Below are 25,916 nucleotides of genomic sequence, written 5' to 3' on the forward strand. Positions count from 1 at the left end.
GGTAGACAGTAGAGTCGACAATACATGTGTTATTTTTCTTTTCTTTTATATTTTTTACAACTAAAAAAAAAACAAAATATAAGTGTGAATTCAAAGATATCGACTTTATTATGCCTGTTAATATTTACAAATATTTGAGTTTGCTTGGTATTAATATTAGATCACTGTTATTGTGGCATTGGACGTTTGTGTATTTTTCAAAAATAATTCTAATACATAAAAGTAGGAAAATTACCAATTCTAAAAAAAAGTATAAAAAGCTGGGATTGTGGAAAGGTTATCACATTAAAATGAACTTATATTAACCCCATAAACAATTTAGTACAGGTAAGGTTTTGCCCACCCAGATGGTACCAATATCTGGTCTGGCCCATGGACTATTGTGTGTAAAAGCAGAGCTGCTTTTCTGCTCGACACTCTGGGAGACCGTGGAGATCAGCAAGGGCTATGCGATTCAGTTTGGCCAGCGTCCCCCCAAGTTTCGGGCCATCCACTCCACTATAGTGAGCCACTACGCTACGACTAATCTTGGACCTGCGAGTTGTCCCTGTCTCCCCGTGTCTTCACGAAAGTCACAGAGGGGGCCCTTGTTCCCATGAGACAACAGGGCATTCGCATCCTCAACTATCTCGACGACTGGCTCATACTAGCACACTCTCGAGATCAGTTATGCGAACACAGGAACCACGTGCTCAGGCACCTCAGCCAGTTGGGTCTTCAGGTCAACTGGGAAAAGAGCAAACTCTCCCCTTGCAGAGGATCTCTTTTCTCGGTATGGAGTTGGATTCGGTCGCACAGACAGCACGCCTCACAGAAGAACGCACTCAGTCGGTGCTGAACTGCTTGAACACGTTCAAAGGCAGGATGGCAGTCCCACTGAAATTTGAAAGCAGCGGTAACTCCGCTCAGACTGCTCCATATGAGACCGCTTCAGCACTGGCTTCACGGTTGAGTCCCTAGATGGGCGTGACATCACAAGGGCGTGAAAAAGCAGTGTCTTCACAACTGTGTTCCTTTCTTGAAAGAAATGATATGTGCGAGGGTTTTCAGTCAGGATTTAGACCGTACCATAGTACTGAGACTGCCCTCATTAGAGTCACAAATGATTTGCTCTTATCATCTGATCGTGGTTGTGTCTCTCTATTAGTGTTACTCGATCTTAGTGCTGCATTTGACACTATCGACCACAACATTCTTTTAAATAGACACGAAAATTATGTTGGCATTAGTGGAATTGCACTAGCATGGTTTAAATCATACTTATCTGACCGTTATCAGTTTGTAGCAGTAAATTAAGAGATGTCTCATCGATCACAAGTTCAGTATGGCGTACCACAAGGCTCAGTACTAGGCACGCTTAATAAACAAACTACAGCTAGTTCAAAATGCAGCAGCTCGAGTTCTTACCAGAACCAGGAAGTATGACCATATTAGCCCGGTTCTGTCAAAACTGCACTGGCTCCCTATTAAACATCGCATCAATTTTAAAATATTGCTGATCACTTACAAAGCACTACATGGTTTAGCTCTGCAGTACTTGAGCGAGCTCTTAACGCATTATAGTCCTTCACGTCTATTGCGATCTCAAAATTCCGGCCAGTTGATAATACCTAACCCGACTGCTGGCGGTAGATCCTTCTCTTATTTAGCACCAAAACTCTGGAACAGTCTTCCTACCATTGTCCGGGAAGCAGACACACTCTGTCAGTTCAAAGCTAGATTAAAGACACATCTCTTTGACCTAGCAATAGCATTCACATACTACATTATAGACTTCTATAATTCAATGTTAGGCTGCATAGATTAGGTCAGCTGGAACCGGGAACACTTCCCATAAATCCCATATGCCTCTGCCACCGGCTGGGGTGCCACGCACAATGGGCATGCAGTCTCAGGGTTGTGGACGGGCCCCCAACTGCATTGGCACATCAACTGCCTCGAGTTGCTAACAGTATGTCTCGCTCTGAGCCGCTTAAAAAGGCCGCTACAGGGCAGGCTGTTTAAACATTACGTTAAACATTTATCAAACATTTGTTATAATTGTATTGAGGGAAATTGTATCACAATAATTATCATTATTGTTATATCGTTCAGCCCTAGGGCTGCACAATTAGGCCTAATCAAACTAAAACTGAAATAGAGATATATCTCATCAAATCATGTGATTGTTAAATCAAAGGCTGTGATTTAATTAAAGAGTATACAGTCTGTTTTGCTGTGTATTTCAAAGTGTAGACTGGCACTTATGTTCATTTACACGTGTGCAAACACAGCGTACTGTGTTTTCAGCTTGGCTCACAGTAAATGCTGCTTCTCACGATCTTTGGAAGCGATTTGAGTTTAATGTGCATTTGAGAATGCAACATGCGTTAGGTTCACTTTATTATTTTTTGCAATGTTGTGGACAGAAATTTAGAGCATTTCACCAATTTTCCACCAAAACAAAAGCTCAAGGAAGGATATGACGTTAAAAGCTTGAACGTTTGAAAGTGAACATATTAAGACATAAATATTTGTATTTCAACTTGTAGTGTTAGTTGATTCTTGTAAAGATAGAACACCCTTAAAAGTAACTTGTCCATTAGTAATGAAAAAAACATTGTCAAATTTTTTTTAAACACATTTGAGAAAGATTAGATGTTTTATCTGTTTACTGTCATGTGAACGTTAACCAACATCAGAGAATCCTGAACATGCAAAATGTTGTTACATTTTTTAAAATATTATCTTAAAATCTCGGGGGTACTTTAAGTAAATATTTTACATCGAAGGGGTTCAGCTGACAAAAACGCTTGGGAAAAGTTACTGGAATGCCTTCCCAGGAGAGTGAAAGCTGTTAGGGAGGACCAGCACCTTGTTACTGGCAAAGGTTTTTTTTTTTTTATGAAATAAGCACATATGGGTGTGGTGTTTGGGTGTCCTCATACTTATGGTCATATAGTGTATAATTCCCTAGACCCTCCAGTTCTCAGATTACTGTAATACGTACATTTTTTCGACCTGTGTAAATAAAGAGCATCATCCATCACTATAAATATAGATTTTCTATATATTTCACATGCTTCCTGCTTCAGACATGTAATATGAAACTAAATATGTATGTTTCCATTTGTTGGAGGGTGATTTCCAATAAATAAAAAAATAATGCTTGTATTTGAAGGGATGAGACCGCGGTTGTGAATATCCAGTGTCTAAATTCTACTGTACACTCCAAACATGGTAACTGGTTCCAGCTCTTTTAGGTCACAGCCTCAGTCTAATTAGATGACTTAGTGTTGAGGATGGGTTGATTCATCAGCAATACAATGAGTCAGGGTGACGTCATTTAGGCATAGCATTATCCCAAGAGGGAACACTTTTGACTGTGTGATTTTTAGACATATACAAAGTTTGAACATTAAACCTCACTGCATTAAAGGCAGGGTTCTGTATCCTAATTAAGGGCCAACTGTCTGCATACCATCTCTGATCCCTGCAGCGGGGGCCACATTAGCTGGGAGCGCATGGGCCGAGAGGGATCTGTTTTAAGCCCATGAGATAGCACTGGTCCCAGAGGTTCGATGTTCATTCACGTCACATGTACTCTCATTGCATGTGCAAAGAGATGAAGAGCTGCTCAGAGGATTCTATGGCCGATGAAATAAACACAAATGTCACTAAGGCAGCAGATGAAACCAGATCCCTTTCAAACGACTTCCCACAAGCCTGATCTAAACTTTAAAAAAAATCACTTTTTATTCCATTGTTTGCAAAGCAGCACACTGTTGATAATACCAAAAATTCCATTAAGGGTTGGTTCTTAACATCCTATGCAGGTCCATGTATATAGACAAATTTTGTCCTAGTTGTTAATTTTTTTTTTTTTCTGAATGAATATGGTCCCACTTTATATTAGGTGCTGCTGACTACTATGTACCTACATCAACAAAAACAGGTATTTTATTTACATATAAGTACAGTGTAAAAACATGTACACAATAAGTGCATTGTATTAAATAATTAAAATATAGTCCATAGTAGTTAAAGACACTTACAGCCATAGTTCACCCTAAAATGTAAATTAAAGCTGCAGTCTATACTTTTTTTTTGTGTTCAAAATGTACAAAAATTGTATAATGAGCAAGTACATAATAAATCTGTGTTTTTGTCTTATTCTGAATCAGTACGGTACACCTATAATAAGTGTTCATATTCAGGCTATTTTAGACTGGTTCGGGTCATATACCATTGCGGAGTAAGCCAGTATGCGTGACTCGTCATAGACATAAACAGAGAGAAGTAGCTCTGGCTACAATGTTCTTCCACAGGAGGCATGCAGTTCTGTTTATTAACTGCTAGAGTGTCAAATGTTACAGACTTCAGCTTTAAGTAATTTACTCACCCTAGTGTTGTTTTAATGCAGTATGCCTTTTGTTTATTTTTCGGACCACAAAAGGAGACTTTTTTTTTTTTTTTTTTACGCTTTCATGTAACATGCAAGGGTGGCGCTGCCAATAAAGCACCTAAAAGCTGTCACAAATAACTGGCAAAAGTAATGATTATGAATATGTAAAATATAGCAAGGAGACATTTTAATTGTTTATTATTAAACAAGTGTTTTCTGTGTCAGAGTCGGCTGCAAAGATGAAGTTGACGATGCAGATTACATAAGCAGAGAGCAGTCTGTTTTCTTTCGTTTTGAATTGTTCTGTTTAAAAGTAGACATTTCAAGCTTTATATAGATATATTTCTCAGGTCTGTGAGGCAAGTAGGCTGCCTTATACGCTGAGTTTGAGTTCATTTATGATACGAGCTCCAGTTCACGCGCCGTGTCGTGATTATCTATTTTCTGCTATATTTACTTCTTTTTATTAAAAATATACTATATTTTATTACTTCTTTCATTTATTAAATCCAGGCAATTGGTTAATGAAACATTGAATAAAATTAAGATACAATTAATACAAAACGAAATTCACTTTAAAGAAAGGTTTTGTGCTTTCTGTTTGAGGTTTCTGTGAAAGTTTTAAAGCAGTCTTTTAGTGCCGCTTTCAGAGTGGTCATGTCCGTAACGGAGAACTGTCACGTCCGTAACATTATTTTTTCCTCATAAATGTTAACACGAAAAATAAAACAAAATGAATATTTTATGTTCGGTGGAGAGCCAACCCTTCTTCACCCGGTGGCTAGTATTACTTTTGGTTTGCTTAGTGTAATTCATAGAATTACAAAAAAATATTTTGCCACCTAAAATTTAAAGATTTTTTGTGTCACGTCCATGTGTATTTCCCTCATATTAAATATAAAACGCATGTGCAGACTCATATTTTTCTCATGTCTGGACTCCTTTATTAAGGGAGTATGGATATATAAACAGACGTTTCAATATATTGGTATTAAATGCATTTTCTGATCATTTATATTTCAAGTTTTTACTGCAAACATTACGTCTGCTGGAATTGCCAAATTTTAAAGAATTTATCCTCAACTAGTTTTGTGGTGTAGGTCTACGTATTTTATAATGTTAACTTCAAATAATACTAATAGTAATTTAAAGATGTGGTAGCATTGGATCTGGACGGGAAGGATATTTCCGGGAGTTGGAAGGGGTGTATCGCGATTCTGCCTTCTCACACCGTGACACAGGTTCGTGGATCTGAGTGTCACGATTTCGGTTTCATATCGCATATCGTTACAGCCCTAGTGCTCGTACATATAATGGCAGTGAATAACAACCAGCGTCAAGCTTTAAAAAAGATTCAAAAGTATCACAGAATGCTCATACATCATGTCGCATATTTCACGTGTTCTGATGGTATACTATAGAGTTTAGTGAAAACTGAAATGTATTATTTAACGCAAATCCTGAGCTTGGCTGTTGGTCTTCTGTGAACGACTGTGTGTTCATGAGACTCTATTAGCGCCTAAGTTTACTCTGAGAAGAGCATACAAATTGTGAGAAATCAAGATTTATAAAAACACAATGCCTAGAAATCCCCCAAAAAGTGTCCCTGTTCTTTCTCCACTCAGATGAATATCTCTGGAACAGAACTCAAATTGTCTGCTGACAGTCAGAATGAAAGTTGACAGATGTAAACGCGATATCTGTATACCCGAACACAATGGATATATTCACCTCAGAGAAAAAAGTACATGGATTGTATTTCATGTTGTATTTTTAATAATCTTTTATTAATCTCTGCGCATTTGGCTGGCACTTTTATACAAAGCGAGTATTGCATTCAAGATATACATTTTATCATGTTCTTGGCATCATGATCCACACTTTTAGATACAGCTGCAGGATTTCATTTACATTGAAGCAAAGTCTAAAACTTAAACATACCTAAAACTACAACACTATTCATTTACTGCTCCAAAAAGTGCAAATGGGAAAACATGTGTAGGCCACAAATTATCTGGTAATTTCAAAATATTGCTATCAAAATATAGTCTTTGTTGATGTTACAAATCACTTCTATTTTTTAAAAGAACAAACTGAAGGGATTAGGGTTAGGGTTAGGTTAGGTTCTGTATGATCATATTGTTGTGATGACTGATTTCATATCATAAGCTACAGTTTATAGTTGCTAACTTGAGTTACAGACGTTCATTAGGAACAATATTCTTTGTGTTCAAGGACAGCGTGGGTTGTTCTAAGAGACATTATCAGTGCCTACATCTACATATCACCACTCTAATCATTTGATCATAGTTCTCCTTGTTTTTGTGTTGTGTCTTTGCCCACTGTGAAAAAAAAGTATAGACCTAGAGCTTCTCTTGTGCTGTGTGAAGCGAGTGATTTTGCAACCCAGGAGGAATGTTTTGGATGTGCAGCCAGTGCTTTCCAAGTACCACTGGCAGGGGACGTAACAAATGCAGCTGTTTTGTTTGAACCTTTTCTTTGTCCAAGTTATGCCATGATCACTTCCCCATGTCTGGAAGATGCCACACAAGACAAAGTGTGAAAAGTGCCAGCCTCCCTGGATAATGCATCTGCTTAGCAAATGAATAAATAATGGGAACATTTCTAAAGTGCTGTTGTGTGCTGTGGCAGAATATAAAGCTAGATCTTTACGTTTTCTGCAAATGAAAGAAAATGTAAGTGGTGTTGCCTGTGTAAAACTCACAGCCACAGTGTTCGGGCAAAAAAAAAACTAAAAAAAAGAATTGGCTCCCTTTGAGATTACACTAGAAAACTAGAATTTGAATAAAATTAGCCTTACAGGATGTTAAATTAGAATTTGATTTGGAATTTGGCACACAATACTGACATTTACATACATTTTCATTAATACTTTTTTGTATTACCATGCCTATTATATTCAATTCAATTTAAGTTTATTTGTATAGATCTTTTCACAAAACATAAAATTACAATATATCATGCTGCACAATAGGAAAATTTCAGTTTTGTGACAAAACATCATTACATTTCATGAATTATTCCTATTATATATTATTATTATTATGCATCTTATATACTATTATGCTTGTTTCCAGATATGTTGTTGTTTTCCTCACATGATGAGACTTATTTCTCTGAGCTAAGTTCAGTACTGTCATAACATTTAATAGCCATAAAACAGATTTCAGTTTTGTCACATTATTTTCACATACTTTTTACAGAACTTAAGTATATGCGAATATATGCGTATAAGTAAATATTTTATAAAAACTATATCTGCAGTATAAAAACTTAGTTAATTCTAAGTTTAAATTCAAATTATAATTCTACATCCTGTTTGCCACCCTCAAATTCAGAAATTGAATTTAAATTGAAATGTTTTTTGCAATTTGCAATTCATTTCTACATACTGTAGTGCAAAAATGCATGGTTGCTATGGTATGCTAAATGTTGATTCTATAGGCCCAAGTCTAAAGAGCCCACCCCTAAATCCCTCATATGTCCCCCTTCAATGTAGGTCTGTAGATTTTTGCACGAGGTGAAAAGTAGGCCTAAGTCTAGCACACTTCTAAGCAAGCTGCATGTTTTGGGTTTCCATTCACTGCTGTGGGATGAATTACATGCTGAGTTCATTACTTAAAGTTTAGTCAAATCCCAAACTCTGATTGTGAGCAATAGTGAAGCTAGACTTAGCAAACACCACTAATAACCATTAAATTATAAATATACACTAATATAAATAAATATACACTGAATATCACTTAATATTTCTTTGAATGTGGCTTCACCTCCACAAGTGGAACAAAGAAACTAAAGCTGATTTCCATTCCAGCTTGCAACGATAACATTCATTAAAGTTCAGTTCAGTTTGGGGAAGTGAAAAAAGGTTGTTTTTGTCTTTTTGGAGAAAAAACCCATGGGGCACAGCGGTCCAGTTATCGCTATTGGCTGTTTAAAGTGTTATGCAGGGATAGAGAGGGTGGTGAGTCTTGAGTGCTTTGTGGTTTTGGGCTGTTGCTTTGGTTTGCTGTTGTGATCTCTGGCGTCATGTGATGCATGCAGAAGCTTTGATGATGTTGCATGTGATTAGACCACTAATATTTTTTACAGCTCATTCTGCTGTAACACAACAAACAATTAATAAAATGGTACAGGAACACTGCAAGGTGGACTTTGTAATGGGGTGCCAAAGGGCTGTGGATATGTGCCCTACTTTTTCTGTTATGCAGCATTTAAAAAGGATGAGAGGAAGTATTAGAAGTGACTCATTTGGGGGTTTCAACATCAATATTTTAGGTTAAGATGTACAATAATTTGTGCATATATATATCTTAGGTGCTGTGACTGTGCACCATTTGTCATGCACAAGCTAGGGTTTCAGTGTTAAAATATTTACATTTGTAATTATCTCCGTTTAATATGCAAAGACAACTATAAGTACACCATTAATAGAATAATTTACTATAAAACCCTGACTATGTGATACTTTTAAAATATTGGTTTGAGCATCCCAACCAACCAGACAATTAGTTGTCGACCGATATACTGTATAGTCAAGGTGTTACCTTGTAACGATACTTCACAGACAGGAACATAGTTGAAGCAAGGTGTGGGAGTTTTATTAGATCAGAAGCACTGGAGAAACCGACAAGTAGCAATAGGGGAGTTTCACAGGTAAGTAAACACTGCCCTTGTACAGCTGACTTTTGAACATCTGGAGGACCGGCTGACTTGCTGACGTCTAGCAGGCTGGCATCGGCAGACCTGATGAGACACAGTAAAAAAAAAAAAAAAAAAAAAACAGATAGTTCAAGGGCGGCCATCAAGACTGGGACGGGGGGGCTAGAAGTCGCTGAGACTTGAGAACCCAGCCTCCGTGGCCGAGAAAAGGGGACTAGGCATGGTCTTTTTAGCCAATACAGGACTGGTAGCTAACTCTGAAGCAGCCGATACGGAACAGCTAAGTAAAGTTGGAGTACTCGAACTCGGGCTCTGACTCGAGTCCGGAATCCAGTACAACGTTTCGCGAACTTGCATTTGTCACATAAAATTAATCGAAACCCTGAGTTATGGAAATTACACAAAGGACCTTTGTACACAGTGCACGCCATTGTAAATACTATAGGTCTGTCCCTTCCCCTGTCCCCTTACCACTGTATTTTCGGCTCTTCAAGTCCTAATAGTCTGTTCCCCTTCTATTCACCAAGCTATCCCAATTACCACCCCTTGCCTTGAATTAATACATTTATATTGATGGATAAATAAAGTCCCGGCATATAGATTTTTACATTCAAAAAGCTGTTTCATTCAGAAATGTCACTACACAAAAATCAAGTTGGCCATAACTTCCATTACATTAAGTTTGTTAAACAGAATAATAATTATGAAATTATGTGAAATCAAAGCGGCAAGATGGAATTAAGGGTTTGCTTTTGTTACATTTAAAATCGATGTTGTTTTTTTAGAAGTTGTTAAGATAAAAAAAAAAAAAAGATATTGACTTATATTGGACTCGACCCTTCCCCTTTTGGACTCGGACTTGACTTGGACTCGATTGGTTAAAGACTCGTACTCGACTTGGATTCGACTAACGTCAGTTAAGGGTTTCAGGGACAATCTCCTTGGTCATAACAGAACAGGCAGGAACCTCTGGAATTGTGTATGGCCAACACTGGACGGGTAGCTAACTCTGAAGCGGCCTTCTGTCACACCTTGTATCAAATTCCCAAGTGTTAACTGTCCAATACTCAGTGTATCATAAAATGTAACATTTCTGATCTGATATAAATGTAATGTTTTAGCCTGTTAACTGCCAGTGTTCCAGTAGCGGGACATTTGGCATGCCTTTTTTATTGGCTTTTTTTTTCTAGCACTTATTTTAGTAATCATTATAAATCAGGTATCATTCAAAAGGTTAAACACTCCAACCTGCATTACCATAGAAAGAGTACTTTAAATTTTGGCGAAAACCAATTTTTTTTCCATAAAATATGTATTTTGTATAACATTAAAAACGTTTAGTTCAGTGCATTTGCTTTACGGTAGACAAACTTCTATAACTATTAAAGACATTCATTTTTTTAAGAGACTTTCTTTTCTGAAATAATCTGCACTCTGTCCTCTTTTTTAAAGAGAGCAACTTTAGGTTCTGTATTCAAAAACATTCATGAATTATTTTACTATTTAATTTCTTATGCTCAAAAAAAGGGGGGTGACAGTTATCAGGTTAATATGAAGAGAGACACAAATTGCAATTATCTGGTAAGTATCTCATTTCATTGAGTTGATGCAGCAGGAAACCTCACAGAAGGTCGTCTAGTGTTATTTCTCTCTTCTCACACTCAGCCTGTGTGTCTGCGTCCCCTCCAGTGTCTGATTTATGAAGCAGTGTTCTCTCCCCATGTGCGTCAGCACTGGCTCTGGGAGTCTCGTGAGGCGTTGCGCTCCTGAAGAGCTGTGTCTCGTGTCTGGACAGCGTCAGTCGGCAGCAGCCCTCGGCCCCCTCCTGTTTTTTTCTCTTTCACTGTCTCTCTCTGTGCGTATACAGACCTGTACCTCCATACATCAACATGCTTTTTCCCCTGAGCTAAACCCAGCTGGTTGCTTTAGCTGACAATTTCACATCATTTACTGAATAAAAAAAACAAACATTGGTGGATAATTCAAAATGCTTTCCATAATTAGATAAAATAACGTGGCTGCTGTGTTTCTGTATTTTACAAACATTCTAAAAGTAAAAGAATTATAATAGGGATTAGAAATGAAGGTTGAAACATAATGTTTTAATGTGCCCCTGCAAAAATAGACCAGATGAAATATGTGAGTGATAGTTTAATGAAAGGACTGAGAGATTTCAGTCCAGTGGAATAATTCATGGATGAGCCATTCCTGTTCGGCAGTACCTTTTGATCTCTGTAATGTTTAAAAATGAATATGCTTATGCTTTATGAACGTATTTCTATAAAAGGGACTTTTATAGCTAAATGTTCTGGTCAGGGTCAGTCACTTTGTTTAACTTATATGTAGGCTACTTATTATAATTTGATTATTTACAAAATATTAAGAAAAGAAACAGGATGGAAATGAAAAGGTAAATTAGCCATTGCTCAGCAAGCAAAGACGGAGAATTGGCTTACATAAGGTCAGTTGAAGTTCATTTTTTAAATTTTTAACATCTTTTAACAACAATTTTGATGTTTTATAGCGATACATCACACATAATTAATCAAATACATTGGTAATACGTACTGATATTTGTGCTATTTTCCAACTAAAAATGTTCACTTCTTGGAGAATGATATAATTAAGTACTTATTAATCAGACATTACAAAAAAGAATGGAAAGTGAAATTGAGGACACAGGAAAAAAATCAATTAAAACAATATAGGGGACATAGCTCATACCAAAATAGTGATCATTGTAAAAATTGTCAGTTTAATATTTTATACAATATATTGAGACATATATGATGCAGACATAAAAATGTATGAAGGAATGACTCTGATAATGAACATTCAATTTGGTAGGACCGATGGCAAAATATGTTCTCTTTATTATGTAGCAAGCACAGAATAAAAAGATAAAGCCACAAACCCACAACACAACAGTGTTAGTTTAAATATAACAAGCACAAAACAATTTTTACAACCTAGTCCATCCACCCCATATGGACCAAAACTCCATCAGGTGACAGTTGTAAAGAAAAAAACCTTGGAATAACCTGACTTCAGGGGGCCAGATTTATTCCAGGCTGTATCACAGGTCAGACTTGTGCATTGACATTATTCAAAATTTTGCATTCAGCTACTTCTGCTTGGAGATCATGAAATGCCATGAATTGGGTGAGAAAATGGTAGGGTTGTAGTCTGACGTATATAATGGTTATTTGTAGTGCAACTTCTGCTAGCCATACAACTGTTTGTGTATGGATATGAATATCTTTCAAACATCTGGTTTGTTTTTAGTGTTCAAAGAGTGGAGGCTCTGCCATTTTCTGTTTTGTCTTTTATTGTTGTGCACCAAAACAGTCTATACCCTTTTTCTGCTTGTGGGAGCTCTTGTGGGCTAGTTTGGGTCTCAATATCTTCCTGCTAACGTGTGTGTGTGTGTGTGTGTAGTGTGGAACACATGCCTCCCAGCTGTGTTTCCCCCGAGTTTGTACATTGAGTCAAGACTCACATATGCTCGAAGTCGTTGTTTTCAGTTGAGTCCATCCTGGCATTTAAAGAAAAAAAAAAATCAATACGTAGACCAGTGATATTTAATTAAAGTTCCTGGAGGTCCTGTCTCTAAATTTTAATTGACGCAAAGCTCCGAACAATTGTATCTTAGACAGTTTTAGTGCTGTAAGAACTTTGCATTTAATTTCTGTTTTTTTTTTTTTTTTTTTTTTTTGATAAATGTTTAAACTGGCAGCTGTAACTTTAAAAGTAAAAAAAAAAAAAATTAAATACATTTTCTATAATATGCCGCCATTGCATTAATATGGGTAACTGCTACGGTTGGAGAAAAAGAAAGGGATTTTTTAAAAACATATTGAGAAAATGATTCATGATCTATATAGAAAATTTCTTTGATCTGGACGATCATCCACTAATTGGTGACCTATGGAGTAGACTGTAGAAGTGGGTCTCTGAAGGCTTGAAAGAAATTTAAAGGGATAGTTCAACCAAAACTGAAAAAAAAAAAAAATCCCATGATTTACTCACCCTCAAGCCATCCTAGGTGCATATGACTATCTTCTTTCAGACGAACACAAAAAAAAAAAAAATTAAAGCTCTTCCAAACTTTATAATGGTAGTGAATGGCGGTCCTGATATTGAAGTCCAAAAAAGTGCATCCATCCATCCATCATAAAATTATTCCATACGATTCCAGGAGGTTAATAAAGGCCTTCTGAAGCAAAGCGATTGTGTTTTTTATATCCTTATTTAAAACTTTATAAATGAAAATAACTAGCTTCCGGCAGATGCAAGTCGTCTTACGCCAAAAGAGTAACCCCTGATATTATGTATGACATAGTTTACACTAAATCGATGCGTACAGCCGTCTGTCGGAAGCTAGTTATTTTAGTTTATAAAGTTTTAAATATGGATATTTTTCTCACACAAATGCATCGCTTCAGAGATCCTTTATCAACCCCCCGGAGCCGTGTGGAGCCCTTTTATAATGGATGGATGAACTTTTTTGGACTTCAAAATCAGGATCACTACCATTACAAAGCTTGGAAGAGCCAGGACATTTTTTAATATAACTGATTGTATTAGTCTGAAAGTCGTATACCATACCGTCATACCGTAAATCATGGGCTAATTTAAATTTTTGTGTGAACTATCCCTTTAAGACTAATGTATTTACGAATTGTATTTTTTTTTCAGGATGTTTCAGCCAAACTTTGTTCATAAACTTAAAGATCAAGTCAAGTCAAGTCATCATCATTTATATAGCGGCTTTACAGTGATAATAGGAAACTAAAGTAACAGAGATTGTTTTGGCTTTATAGCGGCTCTAGAATAAAGTTATTGTCCAGCTAAAGTTAGTTTTGATTGATTCACTTCCGGCACAACGATCATTAGTTATTAACTTAGGGGCCGCTAACACGACACCATTTTAACAGTTCTTTCTGCGCAAATTTCAACGCAAACCTGTGAGAACGCTGATGGCTTGCACATGCGTATTAAGAGTTCAGTCTATAGGTATGCTCGTTTGAATATATGTGTCCTTGCCTGCAAACCAACCCTCAACAAACTACTTGTCTGGCCTTAAAATTTATAATACAGAATTTTTATCGCTTCCACGTAGCCACGCGAACCGGAATTATCCCGACAACACTTTATCAGTGATCAGTATCTTTTTACCTTTTTTTGTCTTTAGCCTATGAACAATTGCATATAATACTTAGCAGGAAGTTGACACACTTAAATATTGCTTATTTATTTCCTGCAACAGTTAACCGACAAGTTGAGCGTGAGCAAATATAAAAACAATCATTAAAAAATAAAATGGGGTTCTACTAGACCTACCCACACAGGCTGGCTTGTTTTTAGCTAACCAAAATGTGCTTGGCTTCAGCAATGGCCCAGTAAATTGATGTTTGCCCTGACAACGAAGACAATAAACAACAGCACTTAGTAAGCTTTCAAACACTTAATTGCCTATTAAACACAGTCAACTTGTCATTCTTCTTCCTGTGCCTCCAAAAGGGCCTCCTTGTTTGCTGAGAAGCCCCATGTACTATAAAATAGCTGTTGAATGGCTTCAGATTTTAAAGTCGAGTCGACGTTGACTAGTCACTGATGATGCCATTAATTAACAAATAAGCTTGAACCTCGAGCTGAGACTCGAACACGGGTTGTCTTGTGCACAGATATGGAACATGACAGCGCTGCCCACAAGGCTATTGCTCCTACATTAAAGCTTTTTATCAGTTCTTTTGTCTTTGGGTCATTATATTTTTGTTTTAGATTTCTGCTCATTCTAAATCAGATACAGATGAAGTAGCACAGTAAAGATTACATAAATATGAATGCATTATATAGAGCGATTGCGTGTGAATTAATTCTACCTGGCAGCGTCTCTACTAATAGTGAAGCTGTGGGTTTTAGTTACTAAGAAATATATCATAGAACTTTTCAGTTTCTAAGCTATTTTATTGATAAATCACAGAACTGCACTGACGATACATGTGCGTGTGCATGTGATATGCGAGCAACTGTCTGTATGTGTGTGTGTGTGTGTGTGTGTTACAATTCAGACTGGAACTGCTGTCGACTCGTTTCTGCAGTTTTATTAGTCTTCTTTTAGGAGACAATAACTTTTGCCGCGCACTTTGATCTTTAAAACTTTGCAGACCTTTTACATTCACAAACAGCTTTATTACGCACTGACTGCATTAAAGGTAATATTCGAAAAAGCATAATAGGGGCACTTTAAGCTCTGAAAGAGATATTGGGGTGAATGCCCGAGCTGCAGTTTTTCATACAACTGCAAAAAAGCAGAACAAAAGTAGTCCATATGAATTGTGAGATATATTTAGCTGGCAGGCCAAAACAAACAAACAAAAAAAACATTCTTTTACATTACAAGCTATCAGAATTTCCTCTTAACCCTTATAAGCTATTCATTTTTAACGTACACTCAGGATGTTGGGGTCTCCAGAGATCTTAGGCAATAAAATGTGATTTTGTTACATAATAATGTATTTTTTTTTTTTTTAAACAAGTGTAATATCACTCATGTTATTAATGTTTTACTCTACATTTGTGCAGTATTGGGGGGATTTACAATATTTTTTTAATTTATATAAATAAATTACATTATTTATTTATTTTAATAGGTAGGGGTGTTGTGTGTGTTTACTCCATCATGGATGTGTTGTGGTGTCGCCTCTTCATTTATTGTGTTTTCTGCATTGTTTTTATAGTGTGTGCGTGCATGCGTGTTAGCATGAGCGTTCCACATTGTGGATGTTCTGTTGGGTTGCCACTTCCATGTATTTGTGTTCTGTGTTGTGGCTGATTTAGTTTTTTTATTTGACAAATAAATAGATTTTTTTTTTTTTTCATTCATCTTATTTTAAGTTATGCTAACATACAACCAGATATCATTCCAATAAATTTTTCTAGTCTCAACCTCGACATCAAGTCTCATGCCATTTAGATGAAGGGAAATTTTTTTGAAAACGTCATTTTCCATCAAAAAGACCCAGAATAGTAATGTTTAATAGTAATGCAGCAAATTTTATATTAGCGTATTTTTACTCCGTTTGGGCTGAATAAAATTGCGGCGTTTTTGTCTTCCTTGAAAATGAGCTCCATATTGTCCTGTATTATACTGCATTAGCCATAAAAGCCCAATCAAATATGATACAACAACAACAAACACATATCCAATAATATAAAAACACATCCAAACCTTTTGTAATATTTTTTTCTGTTCAGTGTCAAAAAATAAATGTATTTTATTTGTCAGGCTTTACAGGGTTAAGTACAGTAAACTATTTTGCCAGTATTGATGTGTTTTCTTTAGAACTAGAAACAATGGACAACCACGTCTATTTGTGAATAAATGTTAGGGTGAGAAAATAATGGTGATGATTTTGTTGCAGGTCTGACGGATGAGAAAGTGAAGGCGTATCTCTCCCTCCACCCGCAGATGCTGGATGAGTTTGTGCTGGAAAGCGTGAGTGCGGAGACGGTGGACAGATGGCTGAAACGGAAGAACAGCAGTCAGCCTGCAGGTACGGGCTCGTGGCGTGTGCTAGAATATTCTGCAATAGTGCTGTCAAAAATAGTCCTGCGTTTACTTGCTGCGACCGTGTCTTTGATTTTTTTTGTGGATGACTGTTTAGATGGCATTTCACACAATTGTAAACACAATATGGATATTTTGAATGCATAATTTGCATTTTGTTTCTATGCTTTATTCCTGGTTAACCTTTGCTTCTGGAAAAAGTAAATGCATTAACAGTGGTTCTCAATAAAACCCTTTAAAAAAAGCGTTAAAAAACTAAATAGTTAGTTGAGATAAAATGCAACTAGCAAAATAAATAGATTTTCCCCCTCAAAGAAATAAAAAATACTTCCCAAATAATTATTTTGTTGCTGTTCTCTTGGGAATAATTATCATATCTGGCCCTATGTTTGCTCCATGGTATATAAACATTTTTGTTACTTGAAATAAAATAAACGTTAACGAAATAAAATTTTGGCTAGTTGCAAAGGCATCATTTCTCTGTTTATTTTAGTCTAACTTGAAGTATTAAAATAACCAAAACTGAAATAAACGAATAATATATATAGACAATATATATAGACGAACTATATAGACAATTGATAGCACTTTACAATAAGGTTTCATTAGTTACTATACATTAGTTAGCATGAACTGATAATGAACTGCGCTTATACACCATTTAATCTTTGTTAATGTTAATTTCAACATTTACTAATACATTATTGAAATCAAAGGTTGTATTTGTTAACATTAGTTAATGCACTGTGAACTAACATTAACAAACAATGAACAGCTGTATTTTATTACGTTAACAAAGATTAACAAATACAGTAACGCATGGATTGCTCATGGTTAGTTCATGTTAGTTAATACATTAACTAATGTTAACTAATGAACCTTATTGTAAAGTGTTACCGACATATTAAGAAAAATAACACAAATGACAAAACAACCAGAAACTATAACTATAACTATAACATATATAATATATTTATATAATTATATGTAAATTCAAAATACAAAATATTAATAAAAACCCGGTAGAAATTTAAGACATTTTGTATGTTCATTAATTATCATTCAAATTTCTTACACAGCTGAGGCAAAACATGTATTATTTAAGTTAAGTTTTAATATATTAATATGATAGCCATTTGTCCTTTCCATATTTGGCACACTAAATGTCTTTTCAACAGGACCCTAAAACAGTCCTGGAGCACCACCAGCAGCGCACATTTTGTACGTCTCCCTCATCTGACACACTCACTTCAGGACTCGCAATCTCTACTAATGAGCTGATGAGTTGAATCGTATTATTTGGTTCTGATTTTGTTTATTTTTACTTATTTTTGATCATGTGGGAAAAAAAATCAAGAGAAACAAAAAAAGCCATCAATAGACTTCATACACCTCTTCAGTGCATGTGTCTGTGTTTATGTAACCTGAGCAGCAAAGACTGCAGAAGGCTAAAGGGTTAGCGCACTGGTGAAAGTATGAGAGAGAGGGCCTGCTGGGTCCTTACGGGTCATTAGGGCTGTTTAAGCGGGACTGGCTTCTCTGTGCACAGCATGCTTCGTGCCTCGGCCCGCTCCACTCGACCCATCACATCCATCAAGGGCCCACAGGGCTGGCGGCCGGCCCAGCTCAGCTACTGACGTCAGAGCCAGCCTCCAGGGGCATGCAGTCGGTCGGGGGGGGGGGGGCTGGAGGAGGGGGAATGTGTCGCATTTTGGGAATGTTTTCTGCATGAGTGCAGCAGTGCTCTCTCACAGGCAGCCGGCTGATGGTTAACCTCGGCTCTGCTTCTCAGGCACCGTTTCAACGTCAGTCTCTCTGTAAAGCATGTGTGCCAGATTCTGTCTTGGCCTGTGATGCATATCAAGCAGTGCTTTGAATTAGTATGCATGTTAGCTTACAAATTCTTTGTGCACGTCAATGATTTTTCTTTTCGGTCAACCAAGACACATTTTACTTTTCATATATGATCATCATGTTAAGACTGAGCATCTTCTCAAAGATTCTTTTTTTTTTTTTTTTGAACAATAATTCTTATATTTTTTTTAACTCTTTTTGCAATACACACGGTTTCAGATCAGCTAATAGAAAAATCATTTGTGACTGGCTGGGTTATATAAATTCAAACAAATAAAACCCAACATTTTAATATTCAGTATATACCTCAATATTTATGAATCTGAAATATCTTAAAAGTGTTACTTTTTTTTTAGTCCGAAGAGACTTTTTGTCTTAACACTTTCATTTTCATAGATCCTGAGGATTGTTTCTTGAGGACTAAGTGACACTCTTGGGGTAACATAAAGGCCAAATGAAAAGCACATATTTTTACATTCTTATTTTTTTAATTAACATCAAAATCACTGCAAATACACCATGAGCATTCAGTAAATCACCCTGCCCTATGATGAACAGACCTTAAAGGGACAGTTCACCTAAAGGGATAGTTTAATACTTTCTTCTGTGGAACACAAAATATCTGCAAAATATCTTCTTTTGTGATCCATGAAAGAAAGAAAGAAAGAAAGAAAGAAAGAAAGAAAGAAAGAAAGAAAGAAAGAAAGAAAGAAAGAAAGAAAGAAAGAAAGAAAGAAAGAAAGAAAGAAAGAAAGAAAGAAAGAAAGAAAGAAAGAAAGAAAGGTTTGAATTGACAATGGACATTGAGTAAATGATGACAGAATAAAAAAAATTAGGTAAACTATTCATTTAACATTATGTTGTACGCTTGGAAAATTATTGCATTTTTAGATTCCGAGAATAAGAGACAAATGATGCAGGTCACTCACATGACTCCAGTCCTAAAGAGAGCAAAACAAAATAAAAAGTCAAATCTGAATATCTTATACTTTTCCTTTGATAGGTCACAAGTGTACTTGTGAGATCACTGATCAGTTTAATAATAGATTGTCCTAATCTGGTGTGCTCCAAGCTGTCCTGAGCTGTGGAGATACCCGAACATCATATGATTCCTCTGTTGTGGTGTATGAGAGAGCATCACTTCAGGCCCGACGGCAGCACCGTCAGCAGGGCCTAGGGCTTCAGTCCATGTGATGCTCTTCGTATCGGTCTGTTCCAACTTTTGCAACTTCTGTGACCTGTAATTCCTCTAGTATGTCAGGCCCTTTTGCAATTCATGTAGATTATACAAAGTACCATCAGCTTTTATGTCGTGTTTGAGCATTGTCTCACCCATCATATATGAATACACATATACAGTATATAAATGTTAATAGTGTATATTCTCTGTCTCTTGAAAGTGCTTATTGGCTTTTGAAATTGAGTACCTCTGCATTAAAAATAAAGTGTTCCAAGCACTAAAGTCATCCTACTCTGACGATGTGACATTGAATGACTTGTCAAATCAATAGGCTAAAGGACAAGACCTACTGGTGACATCTAGCTCTTTCTAATTCTGTCTCCTTCAAGGATTTTCAAGCATAGATCTTTTTGTTTGTGACGGAGAATGACTACTTACACTGCAGAGGCCAACATCTGTTCAATAAGACACTGTTGGGTATTATTATATTGAAATTTTATTTTTATTTTTATATCTTGTGATCATTTTTACCCTGGAAGCACACATTTCCAAACACTCCAGCCTTTATCTCTTTGTGGACTGTGACATGTATTCAAACTTGTGTATTTAAGCAAATAATCTATAGCTCTTTTGTGTGTATTTATTCTCTATCTTTATATATTAGGCTCCACCTTAAATGTAAGTCTATAGTTTTATTTTTTTTGCACATTTTATTGTCCGCAAGGCAAAAAGCGCATGTCCAAAAGTAATAAGGTACATGTAAAATGTACATTGTGCATACATGTGATCCAGGATGAGTTATGTGTCAAAGTTTAAAGTGTTTCTGTCATTGTTTACTCGCCCTCATACCTAAACCTCATGTTTTTTTTTTTTTCCTTTTTCTTATTAATTAATCTGTAGATCCAATTCATAATACCAGTGTGAAGGATTTATTCACAAATTGTTCTGATCCTGCATGCACTGATCCAGATGCAGCAGAATGGTTATTCAGTCTATTCTTCACAAAAAACTCCCATAAGCATTATGAAGACTTGGAATATGGGCCATATATCAAGTCACATTTATATATATATATGACTTTAAACAATACAGATTGTTTCAAAGCTATTAAAATAACAGGGTGGGTTGCACCAATAAGGGATAAGTTTAAATCTAGATTAAATCAAGTTTTATGCAATAATTTTGTTGCAAGCAGGCTTATATTTAAACCATCATTTTGATCATTGTTCTCCTTTACATTTCAGATAGATTAAGTTTAATCCTGTTCAAAGAATACTGCTCGACGTTGCACCATTCTTTGAAACGTCAGAGGGCGACTCGTGGAAATTGAGTCTTGGAAGCATTTCAGATATTTCAGTATCGATATGTATTAAAATATTTTTGACAACACTTCATTACACTTAGTTTATTAATTCAGATATCTTTTTAAAAGACTACAACTGAAAACTGTATATGTTATACATAAAATTCAACCCGCCAAAGTGGCTAGTAGAGTGACTGTGTTACACGCCACCGCTGAAATCCACCCGCATTTGACGGGTTGGGGAGTGTTAACGTCAAGCCTTGGACACACCTCTTAATTATTGAATTCAGGTGTTTCAATCAGACACATTGCCGCAGGTGTATAAAATCAAGCACCTGGCCATGAAGTCTGCATCTACAAACTTTTGTGGGGAAAAATGTTGTGGGTCGTTCTAAAGAGCTCAGTGGATTACTGTGCCATCTTTACTATAAATCAGTTCATGAAGTTTGATTCCTGCTGCTAGTTTCATTAATATCAGCAGAAAAACTGTGCGGCGGGAGCTTCATGGAATGGGTTTCCATTGCCCAGCAGCTGCATTTAGGCCTCACATCACCAAGTACTATGCCAAGTGTCAGATAGAGAGGTGTAAAACACACGCTGTCACTGGAGTCTGGAGTAGTGGAAATGTGTTATGTGGAGTAATGGATCACGCTTCTCTGTTTGGCAGTCTGATGGGTGAGTCTGGGTTTGTCAGATGCCAGGAGAACGTTACCTTCCTGACTGTATTGTGCCAACTGCAAAGTTTGGAGATGGAGGGATAATGGTAATGGGGCTGTTTTTCAGGGGTTGGTCTAGGCCCCTTACTTCCAGTGAAGGAAAACTTTAATGCTTCAGCATACCAAGACATTTTGGACAATGCTATGCTTCCAACAGTTTGGGGAAGGCACTTTGCTATTCCAGCATGGCTGTGCCCCAGTACACAAAGCAAGGTCCATAAAGACATGGTTGGATGAGTTTAGTGTGGAAGAACTTGACTGGCCCACACAGAGTCCTGAAATCATCCCCATCAAACACTGTTGAGATGAACTGATTGTGAGGCCGGCCTTCTCGTCCAACATCAGTTCCTGACCTCACAAATGCTCTACTGGATGAATGGGCAAAAATTCCCAAATCTTGTGGAAAGCCATCCCAGAAGAGTGGAAACTGTTATAGCTGCAAAGGGGGGACCAACTCCATATTAATGTGCATGTATTTAGAAAGAAATGCCATTAGAGTCCCTTTTGGTGTAATTGTCACTTTTATTGGTGCAATCCACCCTTAACCCTTGTGTGGTGTTCATATTTTTGTTACTCAGCCAGTGTTCGTGGGTCTGGTGGACCCGCTGCATTTTTGGGTTTTTAATTCAACACAATCAAAAAAGTTATGTTAAAATACTCAACAGATGTTTACTTCATCCCAATTACAAACAATATAAACAGCATATATGGTTAATATTTTCTCTTTACCTTTGTTAGATCACATTTAAGAATTGCAACCTCATGTGGGAATGGCAGGAGTAGAAACACAAAACTCACTCTTGCACTCTTTCACACTTACACACAATCTCTCTCTCACACGCACGCACACACACCCACAACACACACGTACACACACCCACAACACACACACACACACACACACACACACACACACACAGACACACACAAAACACACACCCACACACACACACACACACACACACACACACACACACACTCACACACACTCACTTGGATATGTGGTGTACGGTCACTCTCCATAGGCATAATGGTTTTTCTAATGTACAAACTGTATAATCTATCCCCCTACACTAACCCTACCACTAAACCTACCAATCACAGAAAACCTTTGGCATTTTTTGAATTTCAAAAAACACCATTTAGTATGTTTTAGTATGAGGACACAGATGTCATCATAAACCATGTTTACGTTGTAATACCCATGTCATTATACACATTTGTGTCCTCATAAACCATATACAAGAACATACACACACTAACAGCAGGCCCTGACAGGAGGAAGACAGAGTAAAGGTACACAGGACCTACAATTTCCACACTTTTATTAGCCCCGGGTCCAGTGGACCCGAATATCCTGTGTGTAATATAAATGTGTAGGGGGGGGGTGTACATTGTGTTTTCATTGAAAATGTGTTCTGATATATATTCCTCACAGAAAATGAGCCAAGGCCAATGAGTCTCAGTTTGAAAAAATAATTAATTGTATCATTTTTCTTTTGATAAAAAAATTAAAACGAGTCCAACAGACCCATACACCATACAAGGGTTAATGTTGTAAATTGAATAAATTATGAAACAAATTAAATGTAAGATGTAAAGCAGCTCTAAAGAAGATAATAGAGCCATTATTCAGATCAATCAGTAGATCAGTAATCAATTCAGATCAATAACTTGCAAAGTTCAATTATGAAACAATTTCAATTAATCTATAAGCAGCTCTGCAGAAGACAATAGTGTCATTTGTAACAAATTAGCTCAAAAGGGAAATATGTATAATTAATTACAATGAATTATAATTAATTATAAACATTTGGATTAGTTTCAGAATTGACTGTTGCAGAATTAATATTACAATTATTTAATCAGTTCGTCCACTGAACAAACAGTATAATTAGTTATTAATTCTAGGAAATAAATAATCTTCCTGGCCAAGAAAGAGTAACTTTTTCCTGATACAGTACTTGCAGGGTAATAGCCTATAGCAAAATCCAAAAGTTTAAGTGACTTTAATTTTAAGCGGCAAACACTGAGACAATAAAGCGTGGAGTGGATATAATGGTTTAATAAAGGAAACTACGGTATACTACATACAACTAAACTAAGCAAAGAATATATACAGAATAAAGAAAGTAAAGAGTGAGAGAGAGAGGAGAAGAGAAGAGAATGGCAAGATTACAATCAGTTAACCACGGCCTCTAACATCAAAGAATCAGGATCACCTTAAAGGGGCACAACTTAGAAACTCATCTGAAGGCTGCAGACGGTTACTTGCATTTGACTTCGGTTGCTGAATAAGTCCAGATAGTCCCGGTAAAGTCCGGAGATTCTTGAGGATTTTGCTAGGAGTGCACTGAAGCGTTCGTTCTTCTGGGTGGTCCACGTTGAATCCAACGAAGTTAACCTTGAAGGTAAAGTTGCCGGAAGCAGTCAGGAAATGTGTCTCAAAAGAGATTGAGCGAAAATGTGCTTGATCAGGGAATTTTTGAAGGCCCTATCGATCACACCCATTTCTGACACAAAGACCGATCAAAGATGACTGGGAGAAAGTCTTTGTTTTATCTTCACCCTATTTGCGTGTTTATGGTGGCATGGAGAATTTGTGCAGTTCTTTGCACCAAAGTATGGTAAAAATAGTATTTTTATCATAATATACTAAGCACTATTATGAATACCAAGAAAGATGGGCATAAAAAGATGTTAAATCCAAACATACTTGCATCCTAACATAACTAACGAATCATAACTAGGCCAATATAACATGGGGACATACATAAAACACAGGAAAAAATACTATACAGTTGGGAAAGTTTGATTGTGGGTAAAAATGTCCTTTTTCCTATGTGTATTGAAAGTTTGTCTCTAGTCTTTGAAGCTTGCAGAGAGCTCCAGACACCGTCTCCACTTCAGGGGAGCGAGGTGACATCAGCCTTTGAAAAGAACTTGTTTTGTGACTCTTTGGGCCAGGCCAGTGATCAAGTTTAAACAAAGGGAAAGAGGGAAGGTTTTCTAGAGCATCTAGAGCATTTTGATCACATCCATTCATTGCACATTGTTCAGCTCATGTCTGTTCAGTGTTGATTCAGTTTAGTTCAGTTTAATAAGGGTGTCGATGTTGCAAAGTTAGTGTCACTAATCCAGCTCAAATCAGTTCAAGTTAATTTTCTTATCTGTTAGTGTCAGTGTAGTTAAATTGATAATATTACTGAACATGAATAGTCTTTTAAATGCCTTTTAAACAGTAAGTCATATGTACTTCTTTTAGGATATTTTTTTTGGTGCCTTTGTATTATTTTTGAAGCCTGAAAGCTCTGGTCCCCATTCAATGTTGGAAAATAGTGACCACATTATTCACAGTTTCTCCTTTTATGTTACACGGAAGAAAGAAGTAACATTATGACAGAATTCTCCTTTTTGGGTCAACTGATCCTTTAATACGGTAGTGTGTTTTTTTCTTTTTCAAATCCCTAACCGTAAATATAAGCAAGCACTACTAATAATGCTCCACTGTATGTGTGTACAGTAGATGATGTGTCTGTGCTTTGGTTGAGACTAACAAGGACCCCCAAGGCTCCAGTGATGTCAGCTCCCTGTACCTCATTCCCAACTATAGCGTCCCACTGGCCCTGTTTTCTTCTCACACATATGCAGTCTTCGAGTAATTGATAAATCCCAAACCTTTCGCCGCTCTGCCTCCTGAGAAATGCTACATCTGGACTGATCCTGTGCCACGTTGTCACACACGTGGTGTGTGCACAGTGTGATTCATGACCTACTCATTCAGTCTGTCTTTAGCCTAGTGGCCTTGATGACCTTATCCATACAGGAGAGCCGCCAATGACGTGCGCCTAGAAAATTCTGAAATGTGCTGTAATTCAATAACAGAAGAGGATGCCGCATGAATGTGTAGTTTGTGTCCAGCTTGGCGCCAGACAGGGAATGTCTGGACATAATTCTAATAATTGCTAAGAATTCATTAATACATTCACATTCATCATATTAGTGATAATCGCATTTACCATTTTGTAATTTTCTTAGTTCAGTGTGGTACATTGCCCAGCACTCCATTATTAAACCATTTATCCATTCTTTGACGTGAAACAGCATTTTACTTCCATAATACCATATTGACAAATTTTCAAGTGAAATGTAAAATTCAATAAGAAAAATGTAGGGCAGTATTTTGTCCATCAGATATTAATTGAAGTGTGAAAGTGGTTTAA

The 25,916-nt window shown here is 36.7% G+C and overlaps 1 protein-coding gene across 2 annotated transcripts in view; it reads left to right on the forward strand.

The window, feature by feature from the left end:
• The window catches only part of pde10a (phosphodiesterase 10A), a 110,713-nt gene that overhangs the window by 39,793 nt on the left and 45,004 nt on the right, over positions 1-25,916 (forward strand). For both annotated transcript variants that reach the window (XM_081351418.1, XM_081351417.1), the window contains exon 2: positions 16,495-16,626. In XM_081351418.1, coding sequence (XP_081207544.1) covers positions 16,495-16,626 — 132 coding nt within the window. The remainder of the gene's footprint in view (positions 1-16,494; positions 16,627-25,916) is intronic.

Source organism: Scardinius erythrophthalmus (genome assembly GCF_964197995.2).
Source record: "Scardinius erythrophthalmus genome assembly, chromosome: 21".
Classification (NCBI taxonomy): domain Eukaryota; kingdom Metazoa; phylum Chordata; class Actinopteri; order Cypriniformes; family Leuciscidae; genus Scardinius; species Scardinius erythrophthalmus.